The sequence below is a fragment of the Lynx rufus genome, unplaced genomic scaffold (genome assembly GCF_022079265.1).
Source record: "Lynx rufus isolate CCGP_SWC_20201006 ecotype Redwood Valley unplaced genomic scaffold, mLynRuf1.p SCAF_21, whole genome shotgun sequence".
Lineage (NCBI taxonomy): Eukaryota > Metazoa > Chordata > Mammalia > Carnivora > Felidae > Lynx > Lynx rufus.
In genome coordinates this window covers 4,795,022-4,823,004 of record NW_025814836.1, presented here as the reverse complement: position 1 = coordinate 4,823,004, position 27,983 = coordinate 4,795,022, and the positions used below count along the sequence as shown (strand labels likewise).

The window sequence follows — 27,983 nt, the reverse complement described above, 5'->3', positions numbered from 1 at the left end:
AGACCTTGCCATTAAACTCAGGGTGGTGGTGGAGTTCTCCTCAAAAGGCGCTAGCGCCTTGGCTATTTGGAGTGCAGTAGAAATCAGGCCCCAATGATTCCGCTTGGCGGGGGCGCTGGCACCCCTGCACTGCGGCAGGACCTCAGCACTGCGGCAAACAGTTGCGGTTGCGCAGCCAAAGTCGGAGGGGTGGCTAGCTGCGCATGCGCAGGTGGAACTGGTGTGATTAGCCCTGCCGCAGTGACTGGAACACAGAGTGGAGTGGTCGCCGGAGATGCCTGAAGGTCTGTTCTGAGGAGCGGCTAGCAGCGCGATGGAGCGGGCCAGGTCAGCTGTGTGGATGTCTTCCCTTAGAGACAGCCTAGGAAATACTCATTTTGGTTTGTTCAATGTTCCAAGTTTGCCGAACTTGGAGTATTGTTGTATATACTCGGAATCCGGGTCCTAAAGTTCTTTGTTCTGGGGAACTGACTGAGGGTTTGAGGCTTGGTTGTACCTCCTCGGAAAGTGTTCTCTCCATGTCGTGTTGTGTCTTGGCTGGTATATATCACTCTAGTGTGTCCCATCAGATCCTTTCTAGAGTGGCCTTTTGTCCTTGAGATCTGAGGCCATGACTGTGGTTTGGGAGGGTACATTGTGATGGCCGTGGTGTGAAAGGCAGGGGAAGATATGATGGGATAGGATCAGTGGGGAGTCCACAGTACCAAGGAGGGGACGATAAGGTAGGACATATGGTAAAAGTGACAGTGGTATGGGGGGGGCGGGGTACCAGGGTAGCTACAATGGCGGTGGTAAGGAGGGGTATTTGGGGTGAGGTGTCCACAGTGGTGGTTTTAGTAATGGTGGCCGCCATGGTGGTGGTGGGAGGGAGCTTAAGGTGGGCTGTTCATGGTGTCGGTGGTAGCGAAGGGGTCGCCATGGTGGCCATGCTGTTGGTTCGGCGGTGAGCGAGGTGGCCACTGTTTTAGTGATAATGGAGGGGATGGCAGGGTGACCAGCAAGGTGATTTTGGTGGCCATGGTGGGCGGGGGCAGCAAGTGACCGTCATGGTGGTGGTAGGGAGGGACTGTGGTGGGGAGGGACGGCGGGGGTGGCTGCCATGAGGGTGATACAAAGAGGGTGGCACATTGAAAAGGGTGACCCACCAGGGTTTATTATGTGTGGGGGCGGCGGAGCAGCCATGCTATTGTTGATGGGAGGGGGGCGATTGGATGGTAGTGGGGGTGGTGATGGTGTATGGGAGCTTTGGCCGAGTGGCTGCCATGGTTGTGGTAGAGTGAGCTTGGTAAGAGGGGGCATTGGGGTGGAGGCAGCGGACAGGGAATTTGGTGAAGGCCTGATGCAGTCGTGAGTGGTCCACAGCCCCCAGTCTGAGGAAAAGGGAGAACGTTCAGTTTTCTCTGACCTGAGGCAGTCTTAGGTGTTTGCTGCTGCCCACCGCTCACCTGAAGGGATGGCTGAAGAAATGTTTGTCTGTCATAGTCCCTCGTTTTTGTGGTTTTGGTGTAAGATTAGGGATATGGCGTGCAGAGCTTGCTTTATGAATTTTGTGAGAGTCATGCAGGTTCTGGGCTGTAATACTGCAGAGGTGTCTCTTGTTTGCATTGATTTTCTGCATTCGGAGTAAGGTTTTCGAAAGTCGCTTGGGGGCTCGTAGGGGTCCAGTGCCGCGTCACAAGCATTGTGCGACTCGCGAAAGATGGCTGCCGCTGCAGATGTGCAAATCTGCGCAGGCGCGACAGGGTAGGGGGCAGCCACCCCCTCCCCAGTGCCGCAGTGGGGGGAGGGGTAGTTTATGTAGCCTCTGCCGCGCGGCAATTTCAGCGGCATCCTCAAAGCGTGGTGCTAAGGGGAGGAGGCGGGCAAGAGTGGATAGCCACCCCCTCCAAAGTGCTGCAGTAGGGAAGGGTGCAGGATTTGGGATGCGCAGGCGCAACAGAAAACAGCGTCTCTGCCCTGCAGTGGGGCGGGCACCAGAGGAGGGGGTTTGCGCAGCCTCCGCCTGGTGGGGATGGCTGCCACCCCCCTTCACCTGTCCGCTGTAATGGCTGCTCCTTCCCTGTTGTGCTGCAGTGGGTGGAGGGAAGGAGGATACAGAATTGTTGAGCCTGTACCTTGAGGCACCCCCCCCTTTTCCCCATAAGGTCGCTTCCAAGGGGAGAGGACAATGAGGCAAAGGATTTGTATATTCTATGTCTGTGTGGACTGGCAGCCAAGCTGTGCCCCTACCTTTCTATGGTGCTGTAGAAAGGAGAGATGGGGGCCTGGAGGGCAAGAAAGGCAAAGCCATCCTATGATCCACAGTGCTACTGGTGCAGGAGATTTTAAATCTGTGTTCTGACTTTTTAGAAAGGCCCACCTTTTCATTTTCATAGATTCCCTAGGTTGTATTGTGAACAATCTAATTATTGTTAATATTCAGAGGGGATTCAGTAACCCCTTAAACAACTCTCCTTCCTATAACATTTGATTTCCATTTTCCAGATTTGGTCACTCTACACCTGCATCACCTTTAAGAATGTGTTTTATTTCTTAATCTTTGGATATTACTTTCGTGATGTCGCTTTTATGGACAATTTCCTTAAACCGGGCATCAGGGCTTCTCCAGGGTTCTTAGGAGCTGAGAATTGTAAATTTCGTGTGCTCGAGAACAGAGGAGAGCATCAGAAGAGTAGAATGCTACGGGGGTGTGAGTATTGAATTAGGGAATTGTTGCCCCCGTTTTATTTTTAAAGTGATACTTTTGATCGATCAGTTTTGAAGTTGGAGCTACTATGAAAACTTGGTGAGAAAGTACAATTAACAAAGTAACTATTCTAGTATTCCGTATTCCACCTTTTGTGGGAGGCATTTTCAAGGATATTGTTTTTCTTCACAGGATTTTGATGGGCTTGCCTTTTCTTTCTTTCTTTCTTTCTTTCTTTCTTTCTTTCTTTCTTTCTTTCTTTCTCTCTCTCTCTCTCTCTCTCTCTCTTTCTTTCTTTTCTTTCTTTTTTCCCCCTCATCTATCGCAAACAATATGTCTGGTTGTGCTGAGTTGGAATGTAATTAAGGAAAACGTAAACCCAGAAGCCTTGGAAAGCTTGTTGTGGAATCTTTCTGAGTAGTTTTAAAAATAGCAGAAGTCTGGAATTTTGTTGCTCATTTTTCCTACTTGTATACACGTACTGCATCAAATAACTATATTTTGATTTAACTTCTGATCATTTTGGCTATTTGCAAAATGAGTGTGTATTATACTGGTCAGCCATTTTGTAGTTTTTCACTCAGGCTTAGGATCTCAATATGGCGGATCCCTTTGGAAAGACCTCTGAGGTTTCAAGGTCTCTGCTGAGCCTGTTGAATATTTGGCTTAGTATGTGGGCTTTTTGAAAATCATTTTGAAAACGATCAGTCAGTGTGAACCCTTTCTGTGGTTTAAAGTGAGGAAACAGTCCAGGGATTGTTGTATTGCTGTCTAGGGCAAAGTACTGTCTGGTTTGGGTTTATTTAGAGATTATTTTGTATTAACTTGGTTTGCCTACTGCATATGTCCAGTGCTTCTTTGCTGAAATACTTTCTGTATATGTGGTGATGCTACATCTTTATTTCTCCCCTTTACTCTAAATGTGCTCAGATTTGTTTTTTGAAAAATTCCACATTTAAGATGTCAAGGCCTCAAAATTAATCTCTTAATTTTTTTAATTGGAGTTTAGTTGACACAGAATGCTCTATTAGTTCCAGATGTACAACATAGTGGTTCAATAACTCTATGTGTTGTGCTGTGTTCACAAATGTAGTTATCATCTTTCACCATATAGTGCTGTTAATGATATGGTATTTGACTTCCTCTGACTTGTTTCACTTAGCATTAACACCCTCTAGTTCCATTCATCTTGTCAAAAATGGAAAATTTTTACTTTTTATGGCTGAGTAATATTGTATGTGAATATATATGTTGCATCTTTATCCATTCGTCTATGGGCAGATACTTATATGATTGCTTTCATATCTTGGCTATTAAAAATAGTGCCGCAGGCAACGCAGGGGTACCTGTGTCTGTGTCTTTTTGAATTAGTGCTTTTGTTTTCTTTGGGTAAATACTCACAAGTGGAATTACTGAATCATAGGCTATTTCTATTTTATATTTTATGATGAACTTATATACTGTTTCCCACCGTGATTGCACCAGTTTACATTCTCCCCAAGAATGCAATCAGTAGGTTGTCTGTTTGTTTTGTTGATGTTGTCCTTTGCTGTGAAAAAGCTTTTTATTTGGGTGCAAGCCCTATAGTTTAATCTTGGTTTTGTTTCCCTTGCCAGAGGAGACCCATGTAGAAAAATGTTGCTGAAGCCAGTGTCCAAGAAATTACTGCTTATGTTTTCTCTAAGGAATTTTATGGTTTCAGGTCTGACATTTAGATCTTCAATCTGTTTTGAGTTTCTTACTTTTTGACACTGCACTCTTGTGCTCAGATATATTTAGGAAGAATCCTTGAAGTAATCAGGGCATGAGTATTGTCTCAACCTGACAGGGACAATGAAGTTTTTGATCTTCAGTTTACATTTGGATTTTATTGTGGGTCCCCTTTATCCCTGCCTCTTTTGTGGCCCAGAGCCAGGAAGCTTGAGTAAGAGTTGTTGATGGTTAAGGTTGTCTCCTTCACTAACAAATGTTGGGTAAGGAAGTGATTTCTTTTGCCTCCTAGTTCCTGAATACTGATGGCTTAGAATTTACTTTTTAATGATACCATGGGTTTTGTTTGAGAGGAACTGACTTTGTTTATGAGATCTGTAGACTGAGATGACCTCATATTTTCTTTTATTTTTCATTCTTGAGATCTTAGTAGTTGAATTTCAATTAAGTTTTTTTTTCTTTTTTTTGGTAGGATATAAGGCATATTAAATATTTGACAATGTTTAGGCTACTGGGAAAAACATTGTGTGATCTGATCACTTTTAAGTAAGTTGTATGCCTAACGTGGGACTTGAACTCACAACACCAAAATCAAGAGTCCCATACCTGCATGCTCAACCAACTGAGCCAGCTAAGCACCCCATCTTTTTTCCTTTAAATGCTTATTTTCTGAAAGCTGGTTTCTAGGTTGGAAATGCAGTAGGAAGATTATAAATGCAAACACATGTATGCATATTTAGAACAAACTTCTAATGTTATCAAAACACATCTGCTCATAGATGATTTTACATGTAGCTTTAAAAATGGGTCAGAAAATTGAATAATTCGTATGCTGGTTCTTAAATGAACTCAGATCCTTTCATACTGAGCAACTGGTATGAAGGGGTAAAGGAGCTGAACATTTTCATTTTAAAGATTTTTTGGTAATGATGTATTCTTAATTATACTATTAGGTTAATCATAATTGTCCATGAACATAGAGCTTTTTATTATATAATTTTAATATAATATTGTATTAAGTATATTTGTGAAGCCATGTTTCACCAGTAAATACTTAATTCCTTTTTGGGACTGAATGACATTCCATCGTATTGAATATACCATACTACCACACCATATTTTGTTTATCCATTTTTTGGTGGTTGTGCTTTGGGTTGTTTCCACTTTTTGGCTCTTATGATTAATGCTGCTAGGAACAATCACACTCAAGTTAATGTTTTTTTTATTTCATTCCCTCTAGGAGTGGAGTTACTGTGTCAAATGTTAACTATATTGTTCACAATTTTAGGAAGTGCCAGAGGCTGCACCATTTCATGGTCCGACTAGCAATTTCTCCACCTCCTCCTTCACTCCTGAGGTGTGAAGTGGTGTGTTTATAGTTTGATTTGCATTTCCCTAATGACTATAGTGATACTAAGTGTATTTTCTCATGCTAATGGAAATTTGTATGTCTTTGGAAAGCCGTCTGTTCTAATCTTTCACCCATTTTGAAGTGGAGTTTTGTTATTATCAAATTATATACTCTTATCATTTAAAACTCTGATGTACAGATGTGATGTTTAAATGATTTCTCTTGCTTGGTTAGAACATTAAAGTTTTTGAAGCAATAAAGCACCTTGGGCTTACTAGAAAGCTATTTGATTGGATTACTTTGGTTCTAACATGAATTTTACACATGATCTTAGCCAAAAGGCCGAGAAGCGATGTCTAACATGAATTTTAAAATAGCAAAACAATTCAGAATTAGCTTTGGGGCTATTTCCTTTGAATTCTGGCTTTCAAATAAGTATGTTGCGTAACTTTTATAAAATGTTTTTCCTTCTATCATTTCTGATTTAACATTTTTAAATTGCAGTTTTAGGAGTGGTTCCTGTAGTTTCTAACATGGAATACCAGGTGCAAGATTTCATGCTTAGATCCATTGAGCAGCCATTTTGTGAGCTGTTCTGCAAATCATAAGATGGTGGTAGCTTATGGTATTAGCTTTACTTTTTTTTTGCTTAAGCATCCCTTTTATCTCTTATTGTGCAAATCCTAGGAAAACAGCATTTGCATAGGAAGTTGCTTAAGTAGAAATTCTATATTTTCAGCTTTATGCTTTATTCTATTCTATAGGATCTATCCTAAAAAGATATTTTCAGACTAGTTTTGAAATCAACATTGCTGTTTTCTCAGGGTTATGCAGGTATGGGTAGTGAGTAGGTCAGTGTATATAAATGTATTTCAGTGAATGTGAAGTTTTAATCTGTACATGTAAAAGTAAGTGGAAATACTTTATTTTTGCTTAACTGATATCATCTTCACCCCACCACACCATGCTGTTCTCTGACATTAAAGGGCTTCTAAAGGGGAAAGTGGCTTTAGGATAGATCCTGACTGTTGGAAGGTATTCTAATATTAAAATTTTGTCTTGTTTATTTTCCCCCATTTTTATTGAGACACAATTGATGTATATTACTACTGTACTTTTTTTTTTTTTTTTTTTTGAGAGACAGAGAATGGCGGAAGGGGCAGAAAGAGGAGCAGACGGGATCCCAAGTGCTTGGGACTCTACTCTGACAGCAGAGAGCTTGATGTAGGGTTCAAACTCAGGAACCATGAGATCATGACATGGGAGGAAGTCAGATGGTTAACCAACTGAGACACCCAGGCACACTACTACTGTACCTTGTTTTAATTAGATTATAAGCACTTTAAAATCTCCATCATATTAAATACAGCTCTAAATAAGCCTTTAACTAAGTGGTTATTTTAAAGTTATTGAAGTCTATCAAATAAATTCCGCTTTCTGTTTCAGGGACCGCTTACACCTGAGACGGACCACGGAGCAGCACGTACCAGAGGTGGAAGTACAAGTCAAACGCAGAAGGACAGCCTCACTGAGCAACCAAGAGTGAGTACATTCTGGGTTGAGAACCAGTTTAGGTCATAATTATTTTTCAAATTGAAACAAAGTATAATGCAATGAGGGTGTATTGAAATGAATTTATTAATGAAAGAACCATAGGACTGTAATATAGAAAATATAGCAAAATGGTTAAATTATTCTTAAACATGTGGTACTAATTTCTGTTCAAAAATTTAGTAAAGTGCATTTCTTTTTATCCCATATGTGTATGTGGATTATATCTTCATTAAATTCTACATCTTTCAACTTTGATATTTAAATTATGCCTGTTTTATTTATGTTGTTACTAAACTACTTTTTCTATGTTTGCAAAATGTTCTATGCATTTGATGGAATGCTAATTTATATTTATACTTGGCAATATTCAGATTTTTATTTTTGCTTAGTGCATTTATCCAATTAAAAATTTGAAATGCATGGGGCACCTGGGTGGCTAAGTTTGTTAAGTGTCTGACTTCCGCCCAGGTCATGATCCCATGGTTTGTGAGTTTGAGCCTCACATCGGGCTCTGCACTGACAGTTCAGAGCCTGGAATCTGCTCCAGATTCTGTCTCCCTCTCTTTCTGCCTTTCCACCACTCACACTCTGTCTCTGTCTCAAAAGTAAATAAACAATGTAAAAAAAATTAAAAATTTTTGAAATGTACACATTTTTTCCTTCTCCTTAGTTAGGATATCTACATGTAGATACACTTTTAAATTTAGATTTCCAGAAGGGGGATTTTAATATAAAATATATCAACATTTTTAATGATCTGATACATACTGAGTATTTATTGGAACTTGTATTTTGTTTCTAATCTTGACAGTATCTGTGGGTGGCATTTTTGGCCCTTTCCCAAAGCTGTTTAATTTTGTTATTTTCCACAATTACAAGTAATAAAAATACATGAGTATAGTCTCTTTAAAACACATAACATTCAGGTAAAAAGTATTCACTTCAACTTACCATCAGTTGTTTCCCATTCCCTCCCTGGAGATAACCCACAGGTATGTAGATGTCTATACTTTCAGATCTTTTTCTGTTTATTCATGTGTATGCACACATGGTAGGGAGAGGAGGAAGGCATACTTGTGATTTGTTTGGCTACATATGTAAGATTTATTGTTCTGCAGTCATATATCTTGGGGGGGTCTTTGTATGTCACTGCATATAAATCAACCTTATTGTACAAATTTTAGAGGAGGGGTGGTATGATAACATAATTACATTCATAATTAGCTTACTGATATTTAGGCTGTTTGCATTTCTTTTAAAAAAATTTTAATGTTTGTATATTTTTGAGAGAGAGAGAGACATAGCACACGTGGGGGAGGGGCAGAGAGCGAGGGAGACAGAATCCAAAGCAGGCTCCAGGCTCTGAGCTGTCAACACAGAGCTTGAAGTGGGGCTCCAACCCATGGACTTTGAGATCCTGGGCACTCAAGGACTGAACCACCCAGGCGCCCCTAGGCTGTTTTGCATTTCTTAGCTATTATAAACAAAGATAAGGACAGTCAATTTGAAAGTTAATATTCATTATTATTTACATTTTATTTCTCCCTCAAATATAAGGCTTTTTTTTTAAAGCTGTTATAAAATGGCAGTAGCATTTTGTCTCCTATTTTTGTTATTTGCACATTTTACTTGTAGGAATATTGCAATCTATTTTCACTTGTACATTTTAAATTACTGGTGAGGCTAATGATTTCCTCATTTTCCCTATTTTATTTATTCTACCTGACCTCATTCTTTTATTACATTTTTATTTGGGGAATTACTTTGAAAAGAAGTATTTTATGAATGAATATTTTATATAATTTTTCCTTTATAATAGACTTTTTGCCATGTTAATTTTCTCTTATAAAGTAATGTCTTTTTTAACTGCAAAACTCTTAAAAGTGACATTTTCTTTTTTTTAACTTTTAAAAGTTTATTTGAGAGAGATTGAGATAGTGCAAGTGGGGGAGGGGCAGAGAGAGAAAGAGAATCCCAAGCAGGCTCCATGCTGCCTGTTCAGAGCCCGGTGAGGGGCTCAAACTCCCGAAACCATGACATCGTGACCTGAGCTGAAACCAAGAGTTGGACGCTTAACCAATTTAGCCACCCAGACACCCCAAAAAGTGACGTTTTCCCCAGAGTCTCTAGAAGTATTTGAGGTTGTTTAGAGATTGGGGTAGAGGTATTGGGGGGGGTTTCTTGAGGGAGATCTTTTGTTAGTGTTAATGGTTCTATCATATTTGTTATATTTTGTTAGAGCCATTATCTTATACAGGATCAGTGTGCACCAGCATAACAGGTAATCTCTTCCTTATCTTCTTTAAGCATTCCTTAGGTGTCATTTTCTTGTCTGCCTCTTTGGAAACATGTTACTTTTCAAAGAAGAAGTAACTTCATTTCCTGACTTCTTCTGTATATATTATATATAAATACTAGAGGGTGCTAAAATGAAGGAGGGGAATTTTGAGTTAGGGAAATAGTGTAATTTCCCCAGTAACCTCTCTCTGTTTTGAGATTGTGTGATTATGGGGATGGGTAAGCAGTATGGATATTCTCTAAGCCCTGGTACATATGCTCAGGATTCTTTCAGGATTGGGATATTTGATAGTTATAGTATGTTTATTTTAATCATAATCCATAAATATCCCACCTTTTGCCAAACTAAAAGCCAGTATTCCTGAGAAATTGTGTGTACACCAGTTCTAATGGCTAATGAAGGATTGCTATTCATGTTGCATCCGAGATACAAAATGAAATTGAATAAAAACTAAAACTTTGCAGACAGAACATCCATCCCACAGACCAACCATAACTATTAATAGAAGCTAAGTGATTTGTACTCCTGAAATTGATGGTTAGTCTTTCTTCTAATAGATCTATCAAGTAATCAGTTTTGGATTTGGGGGCTGGTGAATGTCTTTCCTGTTTATTGATGTACTGTAAATTTGAGAGAATTTGGAGATTGGGGCCGGAGAGTCTTCTGGAGAGACCATTTTCTGTACCCTTTCAGATGTTTTTCTAATTTTTTTAAATGTTTTATTTATTCTTGGGGCGCCTGGGTGGCGCAGTCGGTTAAGCGTCCGACTTCACCCAGGTCATGATCTCGCGGTCCGTGAGTTCGAGCCCCGCGTCAGGCTCTGGGCTGATGGCTCGGAGCCTGGAGCCTGTTTCCGATTCTGTGTCTCCCTCTCTCTCTGCCCCTCCCCCATTCATGCTCTGTCTCTCTCTGTCCCAAAAATAAATAAACGTTGAAAAAAAATTAAAAAAAAATGTTTTATTTATTCTTGAGAGAAAGAGACAGAGCATGAATGAGGGAGGGGCACAGCGAGAGAAGGAGACACAGAATCCGAAGCAGACTCCAGGCTCTGAGCTGTCAGCACAGAGCCTGACGTGGAGCTTGAACTCATGAACCATGAGATCATGACCTGAGCCGAAGTTGGACGCTCAACTGACTGAGCCACCCAGGCGCCCTTCAGATGTTTTTCTAAATTTACATTCTGCATTTCACAAAGTAAATGTTATGTGTACTGCATCTTATTTTCTCAGTTTTACCTTAATCTTCAGTTGGGTTTCAGGTTAAACCCAAAAGAGACACTCCAATAGGAGTTTAAAGAATCAAAAAAACATTTTTTTTTGGTTGAAACATGTTTTAAAACCTTATTAGGTCAGGGGATTAGTTGCCATTTGGTAATGAAAGGATTGGAAATGAGAACACCCAAATAAAGATTTAATTATTCATTGATTGGAATGGGACAATTTAAAAGCATGGGCAATGTAATTCAGATTCTCTGGAGTTAATGTAGACTTGACACATTAAGGGTACAGTTCTCCATAAGATGACCCTCAATTGAGATACCAGCTGCAAGCCTCAAAGTTTCTAGGCCACCTGAACTTTTCAACAGCTAGATAAAATTCAAAGTTTCCATTATTTTCTCAGGTTCTGTAATTTGTTAGAATGATTCACAGAACTCAAGAAAGCACTATACTTACTATTAAGTTTACAATATGGGATACAAATCAGGATAAGCCAAATGGAGAGACTTCTAGGGCAAGATCTGTAATGTCCATGTCCTTAGGATGTAATAGACACTCAGCACATCAGTGTACAGGTCATCAACCAGGAAGCTCACCAGAACTTTGTGTGCCTTCTATAGTTTTTATTAGAGTTCTAGTACTTGAAATGATTGAATAATTGGCCATTATGATTGAAGTCCATCTCACTCTATGCCATCCCTTCCCAGGAGATCAAGCTCAAAAGCCCCACACTCTAATCACATGGTTGGTCTTTGTGCCTTGGCCAGCCCTTATCCTGAATCATCTTGTTAACATTAATTCAGGTGTGATCCAAGGGGCCCACCACGAATAATGAAGACACACTCCTATCACTTGGTAAACTCAGGTATTTAGAGGTTACTTCTCAGAAACCATGGACAAAGGTTAACACAATTCTTTATTATACAACAGAATGTTTAAACTGTTATTTAAAAACTGGGGCACCTGGGTGGTCCAGTCAGTTGAAGCGTCCGACGTTGGCTTAGGTCATGATCTTGTAGTTCAGGAGTTCCAGCACTGCATCAGGCTCTCTGCTGACAGCTCAGAGCCTGGAACCTGCTTCAGATTCTGTGTCTCCCTCTGTCTCTGCCCCTCTCCCACACACTCTCTGTCTCAAAAATAGAAAACATTAAATTTTTTTAAATGTTATTTAAAAACTATGGAAAATAGTGGAATACCTTTTGTGAAACCTGTTTCCAAATCTAACTGCTATGGAATAGTTATGTATATACATACGTACATATACACACACGTGTATATATATACATACACACACACATCACACACACATACTTAACAAGGGAAGACTTGCTGGTGATTACTTTTTATGCTTGTTTTGTTAGCCAGTAACACTTTGTACATTTCTTCATCATTCTTAGAATCAGATTCACAGCCTGATTACTGATCCATAGGGATAAGTTAAGGGCTTTTCTATGGAATTCCCTTCTGACTAATAGGTAGTCAGTTTACAGTTTGAGACTCTAAAAAGCCTGGGCCCTGGTAGTTCCTTGTTTCAGGTGGTTACTCAGGAGTAAGAGAATGGATGACAGTCTTAACGTCTCCTGAAAATGGCTTAGCAAATGCCTCACTCCTCTTACTAGGGGTTAAAGGATTATTTCCAGATAGGATTGGAAAGTGAGTAATGGATATGGTACTGATGGTGTCTCCAACTTTTTAAAAAAATGTTTATTTAATTTTGAGAGACAGAGTGAGTGGGGAAGGAGCAGAGAGAAAGGGAGACAAAGAATCCCAAGTAGGTTCTGTGCTGTCAGCACAGAGCCTGATGCAAGGCTCAAACTCCTGAACAAGGCGATCATTCATTACCTGAGCCAAAAGTATAACGGTCAACTGACTAAGCTACTCAGGCACTCAAATACAGGGCTTTTTAAACCAAAAGAACTTTTTTTTTTTTAATTCCTTCAGTAGTATCCTACTTATCCAAAGTGGTAAGTATCCTGTTCCTTGCACATTGCTGTGTACACAGAGACTCCTGTTTCTTCTTAATAGTCTCTTCATAAGGTAATGGCATGCTCTGACCCTAATTGAGGATCTTTTTAAATGTAAGGTCGCCACATTTTCTTTGGTATTGTTATCCATATAAGGCAAATCTCTTTTATATTTATGTGTATTGTGCTCTTGTCATAGGTGTCAGCTCTACCCAAGGCGATCTCAGCAGCAGCAAGTACCTGTGTTGGATTTCCAGGCGGAATTGAGACAGGCATTCTTAGCAGAGACACCAAGAGGTGGTTAAAGCAGTATTGGAACATCCAGGTTAGCTGATTTCCAAGTGAAAAACCAGGTTAGAGCTGATACAGTCATGGTCAGTAATAAATAATGTGCTTGGAGGTCACTTTAGTTATTTGGGATATATTAAAATTTTTTCCTTAAAAATTTCATATTACAAGCAGAAAGTTAAAAAATGTAAAAGCAATAGGATCTTGACATTCTTACCTTGATATTTTACTTTCCCAGTTATACATGCTTGTTAAGTAGTTTTACTCATATCTAAATTCTATTGATTTTTCAAATTAATCTTATATGAACATACTTCATTATAAATGGCTGCTAAATATCTTGTGAATCAATGTTTTGTAATTACCTTTTGTGAGAAACTTCATCTTTTTTCCTGGTAGTTTCAATAAAGCTTCAGTGGACTGCTGAGCATAACCTATCAGATGGAATTATTTCCTCAGATATGCAAATGTGAAAATAAATTGAATCAGGAATATAACCTTAGGGTACATTTTTCTAAACTGTATTACAAAGTATTAGTCTCTTTTGCCCTGAAAATAATAAGAGTGCCTGATGACGCTATACTTTTACCTGCATTGGTTGTTTTAACTACATATCATTTGTGCCTACTGAATTATAAATATACATCACATTCTTAAATAAGCTAAATAATTTCCCATGCATATTTGCTAACTATTCCTTTTTTGTTTTCTCTTTTTTCACTTTTGTTTTCAACAGTGTAGTTGAATCAGCTGATAATGTATCAGTGTATTTGATTCAGCTGACAATGTAATAAAATATTATCCATGATTTTTTCACTGTGATGTAGATTTATTTACAGTCTGTCTTTCTATGTTTTATGTGACCTTAAAATTTTAAGATTTGAATGACTCCAAGGGTTTAATACACTTTTTAGAAACTAGGAGAGAAAGGGACCTTTTGGATGAATTTTCTTCTAGATTTTATTTCTATTTTTATGTATTACCCCACAACTCAAATTAATTAGACTTGTTTATAGCTACTATTTTGACTTTTACAGCAAAAGAGAAAAAATGTAAGTTTTCTGAGAAAAATTCTCCCCTGCTGAATCCTTTACTCCACATTCTCCAGTAATAATAACCTGGAATTGATTGTAAGGCAGTGGAATTGATTCAGGCAGTAGAATCTGATCATTGTCCCCAGCTGTTCTCAGAGTAGGGCCATCTTGAAATGACTCTGAACAATTGATTTTTTTTTTTTAACCAGGAATGTTTTGGCTTCTCAGTGCATTTCATATACTCTTGTAAGTTCCTAACTATAATTTTATTTATTTATTTATTTATTTATTTATTTACTTACTTACTTACCTACCTTACTTACATGAGGCTTGAACTTACCTCAAGATCAAGGGTCACATGCTCTATTGACTGAGCCAGCCAGGTACCCCTATTATTTAAATCCTACATTATAATCTATCTGCAAGTACAATTTTCTGATGTTATGTTTTATTCTAGTCCCAAGTGCTAGTTAAACAGCACTCATTTACTAGGATTATTCTACAGCAGGGATTGTTAAAGTATCTGACCCACTCACTGTCTGTTTTTATAAAAAAAAAAAAATTATTGGCACACAACCAAGTAATCGTATTTATGTATGGTCGGTGGCTGTATTTGGAATTACAGCAACAGACTAGAATAGTTGCAACAGATTAAATGGTAGGCAAAGCCTAAAATTAATCCTCTTCCTTAAAGTTGACTGGCATCTTAGAGAACCACATTCAAAGATGAAAATACCAGGTTGGGACAATGGATGAGTGGTGATACTATAGAATGTTGTAAAGAAAAAGGGGTTATAGGAAAGAGTGTATATAAATGAAGTAAACATTACAAGGTAGAGAATCAGATGAATTTCTGGGATAAGGGTCAAATCTAACAATTAGTCTAAGGAATAAATGTAGATGGGTAGGTTTTTAAAGATATTTTAACAATTGATATGCTTCCTTTTTTCCTATAAAAATCTAAAGCATCCAAGTGATAGCCAAGAAAAATGTGAAAGTAAACCAAAGATTTTTAAACCTACCATAAGGTTGAATTTTCTTTCATTTTGCCCATTTTCTTTTTTTAGTTGGAATCATGCTTTTAACAAACTTATTTTGTATTTATTCCACTTAAATGTATATCATTAATGTTTCCTCATTTTATTATTGCTCATAATTATGATTTGTTATGAATAAATGACAGTTCATTCATTATTTACTTTTCCCTTGTACTTGTTTTTTTTTCCTAGTTTTACTATGCTGTTATAAACATTAGTTCTATATTTTAAAGATATATTTGGTATGTTAAATTTATTAGGATAAGAGTCTAGGATAAGGACTGCAGGGTATAAATATTAGTATGACTCTTAAATGTTTTGTTCCATTGCTGACAGCATCATAAGCATTGTTGATTTCCATTTAGAACAATTACTACTAGTGCTAGTTTCTCAGTACCATCTGTGGTGCCTTTTTTTTCTTTGACAAATAAACAGTTCCAAAAAAGGAAAATTGTGTGTGCACGTGTGTGTGCGTGTGTGTTGTGTGTGTGGGATTTAAACTGGCCTTGCTTTCTGGATGAATATTGTCCATTTGTTTGTGTTACCTCCTTTTACTTGTTAAGCTTTTCTGTATATTTTTCTGTGAAGGGTGTGCTATTTTACCAGATTTGAATGAGCACTAATGCATTACCATTATTATATGGTTTCTGATTTGCTTTATGTGACTTGGCTACGATTGACCATCCTTCTTTTTTAATGTTTATTTATTTTTGAGAGACTGAGCACAGGTGGGGGAGGAACAGAGAGAGAGGGAGACACAGAATCCAAAGCAGGCTCCATGCTCTGAGCTGTCAGCACAGAGCCCGATGTGGGGCTCGAACCCACGAACTGTGAGATCATGACCTGAGCTGAAGTCTGACACTTAGCAGACTGAGCCATCCAGGTGCCCCAACCATCTTCCCTTTTCACTTTTTTTTTTTTTTTAAGTTTTGTCATTAGAAAAGTTCCCAAAAGTTTAAGAACTTCTGTGGAAAATCTTACAATGTTTGAGTCAGGGACTTGGGCCATTTATTTGCTTATGTGCCTTTTCATGTAAGGAGATTTATCATAACTGCCAGTTCATCAGTGCATTATGATTTTGCTACTCTTTTCCTTTTCATGAGGCATTTTGCTGTCATTTGTTGTGAAGATATATTTGATCAATCTCCAAAGTAATATATCATTTTCCTGTTACAAGGGTTCATGATTATAGTGTACTAAATTTAGGGATAAGAGATAACTTTCTAATTTCAGGTCCTATTCATTAGGGGAAGTCTTTCTTAACCACTCTAGTCAACCCCTTTTCTGAGTTGTAATGTGTATGTATATTCCTTATTTTATACAAAATATTTTGTATCATATTACATGTCCCATATCCCCAGTTCTCTAGGTCTCCAGTTCTTTTTTTTTTTTTTTAAGATTTTTTGGGAAATCAGTATTTATTTTTTGTTTTAGTGTTTATTTTTGAGAGTGAGCACGTACAGATGAGCTGGGGAGGGGCAGAGAGAGGAGGAGACAGAGGATCTAAAGCAGGCTCTGTGCTGACAGCAGAGAACCTGATTCAGGGCTCAAACTCACAAACTGTAAGACATGACCTGAGCCAAAGTAAGATGCCTGACCGAGTGGACCACCCATGTACCCCTCCAATTCCTTAGTCTGTAACTCATATGTCGAGGTGCATTTTTATACTTGATAACTAGTTAACAACGTTTAGTAGTTGTGGAAGGGGTTTAGAAACTCAGGGTAGATGAAGGACAGAAGCAGGACTGACTGGCTTTCCCTTTTTATTCTTCTGCTATACAATTGTTCAAATTTATTGGTTTCTTACAGCTAAACTATGAATTAGGTCTGATAGTTGTGTGTTCACTGAAATGTCAGGTGGGACAGAACATTTCAAACTGAGACTGATGGGAAAATCCGTATTCTCAAATCTTTTTGGCATCTGAAGGTAAAAAGTTTTGTTTTGAATTTTAAATTTTTACTGGAGAGGTGTCACCTTAAATGCACACTTGATGCTGGTTTCCATTGCATTAATCCTTGTAAGATACCTTTCTGTGATTACATTTTTTTCCCTTAAATGAAATCTTGAAATCTAGCCCTACCATCTTTTAATTTTCTAATAATCACTGTCTTGTGGCTAAGTATTTGGTAGCATATCTCCATTGTTGATGGTAAAAAGGGTATGCTCCAGTAATAGTGTCTTATTGAGTGGTTAGCTTTTTTGTTTTGTTTTGTTTTGTTTTTTTTGCACTAACGGTGATATAAAAAGCAGTGTTACAAACTTTCCACGTTATTGAAAGATCCTGACATTTTGCATTTTAACCAGCTTTACTAATGTATAATGTATATACCATAAAAAATCACCGAAATTTTTGTAAATTTACTGACTTCAGCCATTGCCAGGAACTCTGAGAACTTTCCATTTTCAGAGTAAGGTCCCTTATGCTCATTTATATACATTCCCTGTTTCTACCCCCAACTTCAGGTTACCACTTATTTACTTTCTGTTGCTGTGAATTTTTTTGTTTCTATTTTTTTTTCTGTTTCTGTAGATGATTTACTTTCTGTTACTATGGATTGCTGAAGATTTTAAATCTTAGTAGATACAAAAAATGAAAGTAGCTAATGACTAGAGGTAAAAAATATGTAAGTATTCTTGAATTTAGACTGCTTTATAGATAATCCTGTCAGAATTCAGAACATCTATATTATAGACCTTAAACTACTCCTGTGAGTTTGGGTTACAAACTACATTGATTTGGGGAGAGGAGGGCATGCCAGTCTGCTGATTTGAACAGATCTTTTGAGATCATTACATGTCAGTTTTATGCAAAACGTTAAGTCATATACAATGTTGGATGCTGTAAAAGGGGGTATCCTTGATGTCATTGTATCTTTGAAGACCTACATTGGGTAGATGGGGAAAAGAGACAAGTTTATAGATATTATAGTCAGTTATGGTAAATGTTGGAGAAGTATGGACAGTGTTAAGGACAGTATAGGCAGAAAGTCTTTAAGAAAAAAAATGCGCAAAAAGTGCATGATAGTTTGCATTTGGAGAACAAAGGTTAGGAGATATTCTAATACCAGGAATTTATTTTTTAGAAAATCTGATACTCCAAAATTCTCATAATGTACTTAACTGCCATCAAAATTTTGTAAATATAGGGAAACCTCTTTTCTACATCTTACCTATTCTTACTGAACTCTTTCTTTCATACCATTCTGTTCTCTTTTGATCGAGTGTCATATAGTTCCACATGGAAAACTGTCCTCAAAACATTTCTTTTACCTTATTGTTTTGATGTTATGGTTCACAACCACTATTTTGATGATTTTATTTTCACATCCTAAAATACAGGATTTATAATATACTGAATCAGTATACTTAGCTGTTTGCAAAATGTCTCCATTGAAGACAGAGGACAACAAGTTTACTGAAAATGTTTGTATTATTAAAAATAAAATTATGTCAGATTTTGTTTATGATACTAGGCTGCTTTTTTGCATAAAACCAAATTCCCATTCAAGAGTAATATAATTTGTGTGTTTGCTTTCTAAATAAGTATAACTAGTAGTTTGAGATTTTTTTTCTAGTTTTGATTTGGTTGCCATACTCAGTAAGAGGAGTTTCCTTAGTATGTTGGGAAAAATGATAACACTGTTATAATCATGTTCTTTTGATTGCTAAGAAAATTACCTATATATCCGTATAAGCAAGTAATCAGTTGTTTTATGCTCCACTTTAACATAGGACGTCATAAGCAGGTACATGATAATGCAGTTGGTTCTTGGTAAAAAAATTATTTATAATTACTTTGAAGAGGTTTTGGCAGGGTCAAGGAGGGGGATTTTGAGGTTGAAAACCTTTAGGTGGTTTAGCTAAGAACAAAATTTTAACTAATTCAGGAGAATAATTCAGATGGCTATGAAGCTTAGGGATATATCAAAATGTTGAAGTTGAGATGATGGGTTAACTTAGGATCAGAGAATGAAGCACCACCTAAAGTAAGGATGAAAAAAGAAAACACTACATTTTTTGGAATGGAAAATGAAAGTGATTTTTTAGACATTTAAAAATGTCTGCATAATATAAAAATTTAATAAACACTGTCAATTTTAAGTGTGTAAAATGTGGAAGTTAAGGTGAAGGAATAGTGAAATTTGGTGTTCATGTGGTGGGTATGGAACATGGGAGGTGTTTTTAAATATGTCTGTTATGGTGATTTTCATGCAAAATTGTCTGCCTGTTTTTAAACATGGTAGATTGCAGTGCAGCTAGATCATGCTTTCCTCTGCAGGCTCCATCTACTGTTTGAAGCTTCTGCCCCAAGCTTGCATTGTTTGTAGGAGAACCTGCGTCATACCTTTATCTGTAGCCTTCCCTTAGGTATTAAGAATCCTGAAACCTTTCTTCGGACATTGGATTTGGTGGAACAGCAACCATGGTAAGATGTATATTAAGGCAGAAGGGTGAAAAGCTACTGAAAGGGCCTAACATAATAGTTTACCAGAGTGTGGGGTGTCTTTGTGTTCTTGATGTTAGAGACAAGAAATCAATCTTTAGAGATGGCATCTCATTGTGTGGAATATCAACTGAAGAAGAGCTATATCCCTTTTCCTATTTTAGTGATAAAATGATTTGGAAAATATCTTTTTTTTTTTTTTTAGTTTATATATTTGTTTTGAGAGAGAGAGAGAGAGCAAGAGGGCCATGCAGAGAGGGAGAGAGAAGCCCAAACAGGCTCTGTACCGTCAGTGCAGAGCCCTACACAGGACTTGAACCCACAAACTGAGATCATCACCTGAGCTGAAGTTGGCCCTAAGCCACCCAGACACCCTAGTTTGGAAAACATCTTAAGAGGGATCTTATATGTGAGAAAATACAGAAGAGAGCTTTGGTCATGATTTACATGATTTACAATAATAACGGACCATCCTGAAGATGGAGGACCCTTACTTAGGTTACAGTAGACATGAAACGGAGGGGGGCACCTGGGTAGCTCAGTTGATTAAGCGACTGACTGCGGCTCAGTTCATGATCTCGCAGTTTGTGAGTTCGAGCCTCATGTCGGGCTTTGTTCTGACAGCTCAGAACCTGGAGCCTGCTTTGGATTCTGTGTTTCCCCTCTCTCTACCCCTCCCCTGCTCATGCTCTGTGTCTCTCCATCTCTCAATAATAAATAAACATTTTTTTTTAAATAAAAAAAAGAAAATGGAGGGATTTAGGACATTGGGCTTAGGTAAATACACACACAATTAGTCTGTCAAGAGATACAGCATCCTAATCAGGTTTGTGGTTCTATTAAAGTTTAGATAATTGAGAGCATGTATTCTGTTAAAGTTTAGATAGTTGAGAACATGTATTCTCAACAGGAAGGATATCCCAAGGCAGCAAGAGTTGATTTTGAGAAGTGGAAAGAATATTTGATTTTACAATGGCTTGTGGTGTTCCAAAGGACCACAGGATATAAATACAGATACAATATTATCAACATTTTAAAATTTCAGTGGAGTGGGTGATTTAGGATAAAATTTGTAAAATTTCAGAGAGAGAAAGAGGGCATGTGTGCCCACAAGTGAGGGAGAGGCAGAGAGAATCTTTTTTTTTTTAAGGTGTTAGAATTAGTGGCCTATTTTTTATTTATTGTTTATATATTGAGAGAAGAGGGGGAGGGACAGAGCGAGAGAAAGAGAATCCCAAGCAAGCTCTGCTTAGTGCAGAGCCCAATGTGGGTCTAGGTGTCGAACTCACATACCGTGAGATCATAAGCTGAGCAGAAATCTGGAGTCGGACACTTAACCAACTGAGCCACCCAGGTGCTCAGAGAGAGAGAGAGAGAGAGAGAGAATTTTTTCTTTAAAGTTTTTATTTATTTTGAGAGAGAGAGTGAGAGCAAGTGGGGGATGGGAAGAGAGAGGGAGAGGGTGAGAATACCAAGCAGGCTCCTCACTGACAATGCTAGGCTTGAACTCACAAACCATGAGATCATGACACGAGCTGAAGTCAGATACTTAACTGACTGAGTCACCCAGCTGCCCCATGATAAAAATATTTTTAAAAAGTGCCTTAGTAGGGTAAATGAAACCAAAACAAGTTTGAGAAACATTGATCCAAGTTCTGAGTAGGAGGAGATACAGGGTTTGAAATAACTAGGACAGAGGCCTTTGGGGAACTAAATAGTGGTTTGTATTTGCATTGGGTTGATGGGAGTTGGAAAATTTTTTTGATGGAGGTAGCAATTTCCCACTGTTTGGATAGATGTCTAGGGAAAAAGAAATAGTCCACAGGGTCAAGTGTTCTGAAGGAGGGTGGAATTTGGGATTAGAATTGGGAAAGGAGAGGAATCAGAATACTAAAAGGAAACTAGATTTGTGAATCTGATGGGGAAGAAATAGGATGATGGGAAACTGCATAGTCATTCTGAGAAGTAGAGGGTTCCACAGAGTAGAGTTGACCTGGGTCTAAATTTGGTCCAGTATCTTGACTGTGAAGGTATTTTTGGAGACAACATGGGAGGGAAGATGTGTTAAGGAAACAAAGTTTGGATTGATATAGGAGTGGGGAAGAAATGGTGGGGAAGGTTATAAAGTAATTGCAGACAGCTTTTCTTACTCATTTCAGACTGTGGGAAAGAGCAGCAAGATGCTGCAACACATTGACTATAGAATGCGATGTATCCTGCAAGATGGCCGAATCTTCATTGGCACCTTTAAGGCTTTTGACAAGCATATGAACTTGATCCTCTGTGATTGTGATGAATTCAGAAAGATCAAGTAAGACCACTTTGGGTTTGGATAATGGGATATTGAGGGAGAGGATAATCGGAGTAAGGGATTATAGAGGGTAACTGAAGGAGGTAGGGTTAGTCTGTTTTGTAACCTCTTGGCCTAGAAGATCAGAGTCTCCCAGTCTTTTTTTTTTTTAATGTTTATTTTTGAGAGAGAAAGAGAGACAGAGGATGAGCAGGGAAGGGGCAGAGAGAGACACAAAATCTGAAGCAGGGTCTAGGCTCTGAGCTGTCAACACAGAGCCCGACGCAGGGCTTGAACTCATGAACCACGAAATCATGACGTGAGCCAAAGTTGGATGCTTAACTGACTGAGCACCCAGGTGCCCCTATAGTCTCCCAGTCTTGAAGTCATTGTATTTACACTACTGTTTTAAGTTTGCAAACACAGTTATGAACTGAACTTGGAATAGAACTTTACTGTATGAGCAGAGTATCAAGTTATATTTATTTAAAAAGTTAATAAATCTTATTAATAGGTTAAGTTCTGTAGCATTCCTTTGGACTGAAGGGATCTTATGAATAACAATTTACTCTTCATGGTTGAGGAGTTAGGATATGATTAGAATACTCTAGGCCAGATTTAACATTTGTTCAGCCAGCCTCTTTGCATGCACCTTGTTTTGTCAAAATCGTCATGTTCAGTGTTGACCTGGTGTCAATTCTTAACCCTCTTCTATTATATTTTTGATTTGCCCATTTAATTTCTTCAGGAATATCCTGTGTGCTTGTACCTTACCACATTAGGCTTCCCTCTTTGTACCTGTGACTAGGGAGCTTCCTTTCACAGAGCACTGTTGACCCTCTGCAATAAGATCACAAGAATTGGTGGATCTTAGTGGCATCCTACTTCCATTCAGTTGACTTTTCATTCAGAGTATTTGAGTTGGTATTTGTAATATCTCTGGACACTCAAGATGGCTTTGTTTTTTATCATGGGGCAGAACTTACAAGGTATCATTCTTGACTCTTGGCTCCATTTAATTTATTGCCACAGTCTATGATATACTATTCAGAATTTTAATTTGCCCACTTCACTTAGGTTTTATTAAAAATGAAGAAAAAGGTAGGTGATGCTCACCTTCACCTGCCTGCTGTAGTCTGTTCCTCTCAGGCAAATTTGAATAGAATTCATAACATATGCTTTATCTTTCCCTTTTCATGTATTCTCAGTCTCCTTCCTGTGCAACAAGTAGGGTTATATCAGAAATTCTAAGATGGTGAATGTTTCAGTGTTATTTTTTTTGTTTGTTTAAATAATCTAACTTTTTACTGAAAATAAAATAAACCCGTATGACATTGATAAATACTGAAGGCATTTGATGAGAACTTTAGCCATATTAATTTCTCTGTTTAACATCTTTCACTAAGTTATGGGGATAATTTCACATGGATAATGCTTTAAAATTGTGCATTTTTCTCTGTGATAGTACTCACAGTTTTTGAATGATATTGTGTCAGTAGCTTTTAAGTATGTAGATTTTTGCTTCTGACCATTGTGACTTTGTACAGAGTTTTTTTTTTTTTAATTTTTAAGATTTCCCATGGTTATATAAGTGATATAAAGGCCAGGAGTACAACAGTGTCTCTAATTCAAAGCCTGTTTTTTCTTTATCATTTGGTATGACTTCATTGTTCCTGTTCCCATTTTAGTTGTCTGTCACCCAGATTTACTTAGTTGAAAATGATTTAAAAAACATACTTCCCATTTTAACATGAAAACACATTTTTGAAAGTTTTAGCCATATCATATTCATCTGAGTTTCATGAATAAGAAATTAGTTTTGCTGTAGTATAACATTGAGGGAACATTCTGGAAAATTTTAATAGGAAAAGGGCTTTAACATTTACCCTTATATGTCAGTGAGTCTAGTGTTTTGTTTTTGCCTTTGTTTTGTCATAACTTAGTAATAGCATGAATATATTGCCATCAATTATTGTCATGTGTATGTGTTATTAAGGTGAAATGTAAATATTTTAGTGAGTGATCCCTAACTTACCTGACTAAAATTTGTTTCTGCTCTATAGGCCAAAGAATGCAAAGCAGCCAGAACGTGAAGAGAAGCGGGTTTTGGGTCTGGTGTTGCTACGTGGGGAGAACTTGGTCTCCATGACAGTGGAAGGACCACCCCCGAAAGATGTAAGGAGTACATAGGGCAGGACAGAACATTAGTGTGGAAGGGCATAACATTATTTGAGATGATGCTAAATCAAGGTACAATGAGGCACAATAAATAGTATACATTTGTTGAATAAAATGTGCCGAGCACTTAATGTCAGTTCTTACTTGTCTGTATTTCAAGATTAAGGACTTTCTAAAGAGTTATTCTGTGGGTTGGGTACTACCTAGATAAGGTTAGAAGGGTCTTATTTGTATTCACAGTTTGACAGATGTACATTTAATCTGCTGAATGCCTCCATGGTACACTTGTCTATTGCTGTGAATATAGAACTAATATAAGATGGGTGGTAGGAAAAATGGTGGAAAGCAGTGATCTTTTAGGAATAAGATTATTGATAACTTTGGTAAATCATTTGATTTCAAACTAATTTTTCTTGTTTCAGACTGGCATTGCTCGGGTACCTCTTGCTGGAGCTGCAGGGGGTCCTGGGGTTGGCAGGGCAGCTGGCAGAGGAGTGCCAGCTGGTGTTCCAATTCCCCAGGCTCCTGCTGGATTAGCAGGCCCTGTCCGAGGGGTTGGGGGGCCATCCCAACAGGTGAGGAACTAGGAGGTTTTATATTATTGAGAGAAAGTGCCCAGAGGCAGAGTAGATTTAAAAGCCTGAGTGCACATCTTATACTATGTAAGCAGCATACGCTATAGAGAGTGATGAAAGACAGATATACATTAGGAGGGGAAAAGATTAAAGAAAGCCACCTTGGTAAGAGTTACTTACCAGTATTGGTAAGTAAAGAGAAATATGGCTGGGTAAACCAGAGTTGAGAAAATGTAAAAGGACTTACTAGATTAAAATAGGGCATGTTAGGTTTAAAGGAGGATGTGTTAGTGCCAAGATTTTTTTAATGAAAATAATGGAAGAAGTAAAAAAAAATGCTATTATTTCATATTTAATAAGCTGTGGTATTCACCATTTATTTTGTATGTGAATAATGAGAGGATGTGCCTTACCTTTACTGTATCTGACCATGCCTCCTCAGGTAATGACTCCACAGGGAAGAGGCACTGTAGCAGCTGCTGCAGTTGCTGCTACTGCCAGTATTGCTGGAGCCCCAACTCAGTACCCACCAGGACGGGGGACCCCACCCACTCCTGTGGGCCGAGCAACACCACCTCCAGGTAAGGAATCCTAAGGAAGTAAGAGAATTTGGTTCTCAGATATATATATAGGTGTTTTGTGAAAACATTGTATCATCTTGAGGAAGTGATAACTAAAAATACCATAAGAAGATACTGAACAAAGAACCAGCCCTTTAAGTACCTCACTAGTTGCTTGGAGTGTATTTCCTACTTTTAAACAATACTTTTTAATGAAAATCTGTGGACTCTTGTGTTGAGGATGGCTTATGTGGTAATGGTAATGGTCCAGGAGAAATTCTTCAACTCTCTGCTTAATATTTAGGCCCATTTCTTTAAATACTGTTTTGTGTTTTATTCTGTGTTATTTGCTGAGTTTATTTATGAGGACTTTATTTCTGCCATTTTTCTTTTCTAGGCATTATGGCTCCTCCACCTGGTATGAGACCACCCATGGGCCCACCAATTGGGCTTCCCCCTGCTCGAGGGACGCCAATAGGCATGCCCCCTCCAGGAATGAGACCCCCACCACCAGGAATTAGAGGTGAGTGGTTATACTTCTGCACAGTGGTGCCAGCCGGGCCCTTGAATATTTATATGATGTTTTTCTAATGGTCCCATGGAACTTTGCTTTTTTTTTTTTTTTCCAGGTCCACCTCCCCCCGGAATGCGTCCACCAAGACCCTAGGATACTATTGATCCTTCTTAAGTCATTTTTTTCCCTGCAATGTCTCTTGTGAAACTGTGTAGAGTGTTTGTGAGCTTTTGTTCCCTCTTTGCTGCATTAATATTAGCTAATAAAATGCACAGAGCAATTAAACTGCAAGGTACTGCTGTATGTTGTACATTTTTTTTTGCCTGTTGACTTTGTTGAGGTCAGAATGAAGACTGGGATTTTTCTGGTCTTAAAGTTATTATGGATGAGGTGAATTCTGTTAAGCAATGCATTTAAATAATTTTCTCTTTAATTCTTAAGATAAAATGGTTGTGATACCTGATTAAGCTTCCCAGCTTTCACTTTGTGCATTGACTGATATCTGTCAGTAACCTTGACACAAGAAAACTCTTGACCGGGGTTTAAGTGACTGGGCTAAGACTTACACATGGCCTCCTCCACTTTAATGTGCCATACATACCTGAAGGGAAGAAGGGATGCAATGAAAGGCCTTGTAAGGCCACCTATGGAAGGAAACTGGTACTATATCAGACTTTGTTCATTAAATCAAAGGATTTGGATTGGAGATACTACTTTTCTTGGAAGTTTACCTCAGTTGATCAGCTCTTGTAGTGTTTTTGTGCTTTGCGTGATCAGAGTAGGTGATGTGATTCTGGAATAATCATCACAACCTACCAGTAAGTATTTACTTACACATTGTTAAAACTAGAGGAGATTTCATATTTGAGATAGGTTGTTACTTAAAATAAAGGCGACTTATAACCTAAAATGTCATTGACACTATTGAGCACAAATTATATCCAGCTGTATCACTTAGTGATATACTGTTAAGTGTTTAAAAGAGTGGACAGTCTCTTCCAGTTAGATAATTAAGGGATGCTCACATATGTAGGTAAAGATTGAGTTGGTTATGCAACAGTGAAGTAACTTTTAAAAGGAAGAGGAAGGAGGTTTTTACGTTTTACTGCTAACTTTTCAACTAGAAAATGAATCAGTCCTTATTGATTGTAGGAGTTAGCTTATAAAATACTAAAGATTGATATTAACTCCTTAATAACTTAAGACTGGGAGATTGGGGGTGCCTGGGTGGCTCAGTCAGTTAAGCGTTTGACTTCGGCTTAGGTCATGATCTCACGGTTCTTGAGTTTAAGCCCCACGTCAGGCCCTGTGCTGACAGCTCAGAGCCTGGAGCCTGCTTCAAATTCTGTGTCTCCCTCTCTCTCTGGCCCTTCCCCTCTTGAGCTCTGTCTCTCTCTCTGTCTCTCAAAAATAAATAAACATTAAAAAATTAAAAAAATAAAAGACTGGTAGATTGGTTGTGCCTTCTCATTTGATTTTACCAACAGAGGTTGTGTGCATGTCACCATTTCCATCTTTGATTTTTTTTTAAATTTTTTTAAAGATTTTATTTTTATGTAATGTCTGTGCCCAATAGGGGGCTCCAAATCATGACCCTGAGATCAAGAGCAGTCCTATCTATGCTTTACTTAGTAAGCCAGCCAGGTGCCCCCCTGTTTCCATCTTTTAAATCATGGCCTTTAAACCAGTAGCCTCCCAAGGAAAAGGGACCCTCAAAATTATTGCAGTTAATGTCATCAAATTTATATTGTCTCTCCCAGGGTAGTGTTTAGTATTAATGGACACTATCAGGTAGGGAACATAAAGTAGCCAGGTCTTTCTTGGTTTAGGAGATGTACAATACAGATGTGATACTTAAGAGATTGTGAATGTTACAAAGAAACATCTTGGTTACAGAACCCCAGGCAAAGTACTTTATCTGGGTCTCTGGAGGCAAGCCATTCTGTTAAGATAAAATTTATTGTGATATAGTTGATAACTTTTGTTCTAAGAGTTTTGTGGGTGGTATGCAAAGAGCCTTGTTTTCTTTGCAGTTGACTCTGGACCAAATTTTGAATAATTTGTGGTACTTTCTCTGTTTTGGAGGAAAACTTTGCTATTTGGGTAGATCTGCTGACATGGATGGCTCTTAGATTTTGACATGAGTGATTATGCACCATATACAAAGAAAACCTGTTCTCTAATATCTCCTTAAGTAATGATGACGGCGTCTTTTGCAAGTTAGAGGTGAGTGAAAAGAACTCTAGATTCTGCAAGATGTTTTCTTCTAATGGATATTTTG

General features: G+C 38.1%; 2 protein-coding genes across 7 annotated transcripts; both read left to right on the top strand.

The window, feature by feature from the left end:
- The first annotated feature begins 244 nt into the window (after nucleotides 1–244).
- Nucleotides 245–19,507, top strand: SNURF (SNRPN upstream open reading frame). Of its 6 annotated transcripts, XR_006963432.1 has the most exons (5): nucleotides 245–327; nucleotides 7,194–7,289; nucleotides 12,981–13,106; nucleotides 14,313–14,349; nucleotides 19,421–19,470. XR_006963432.1 is itself a non-coding variant. In XM_047086785.1 (4 exons), exons 1-3 carry the CDS (start codon nucleotides 314–316, stop codon nucleotides 13,084–13,086), a joined length of 216 nt encoding a protein of 71 aa, XP_046942741.1. In that variant the 5' UTR covers nucleotides 245–313; the 3' UTR covers nucleotides 13,087–13,134; nucleotides 19,421–19,507. The 6 variants fall into 6 exon arrangements, 5 of the variants coding, with proteins under 5 accessions (XP_046942741.1, XP_046942742.1, XP_046942746.1 ...); XM_047086785.1 differs by lacking the exon at nucleotides 14,313–14,349 and having other exon boundaries at nucleotides 12,981–13,134; nucleotides 19,421–19,507; XM_047086786.1 differs by lacking the exon at nucleotides 14,313–14,349 and having other exon boundaries at nucleotides 19,421–19,505.
- SNRPN (small nuclear ribonucleoprotein polypeptide N) lies at nucleotides 14,313–26,107 on the top strand. The gene is made up of 8 exons (XM_047086784.1): nucleotides 14,313–14,349; nucleotides 19,499–19,567; nucleotides 21,745–21,896; nucleotides 23,939–24,050; nucleotides 24,476–24,628; nucleotides 25,071–25,209; nucleotides 25,586–25,711; nucleotides 25,818–26,107. Exons 2-8 carry the CDS (start codon nucleotides 19,565–19,567, stop codon nucleotides 25,853–25,855), a joined length of 723 nt encoding a protein of 240 aa, XP_046942740.1. The 5' UTR covers nucleotides 14,313–14,349; nucleotides 19,499–19,564; the 3' UTR covers nucleotides 25,856–26,107.
- Nucleotides 26,108–27,983: the final 1,876 nt, after the last annotated feature.

Coding starts and splice junctions, on each gene's coding strand:
- SNURF (XM_047086785.1), top strand. Junction 7,290..12,980: donor GCCTCACTGAGCAACCAAGA/GTGAGTACATTC, acceptor CTCTTGTCATAG/GTGTCAGCTCTACCCAAGGC.
- SNRPN (XM_047086784.1), top strand. Junction 21,897..23,938: donor GATGAATTCAGAAAGATCAA/GTAAGACCACTT, acceptor TCTGCTCTATAG/GCCAAAGAATGCAAAGCAGC. Junction 25,712..25,817: donor CCCACCACCAGGAATTAGAG/GTGAGTGGTTAT, acceptor TTTTTTTTCCAG/GTCCACCTCCCCCCGGAATG.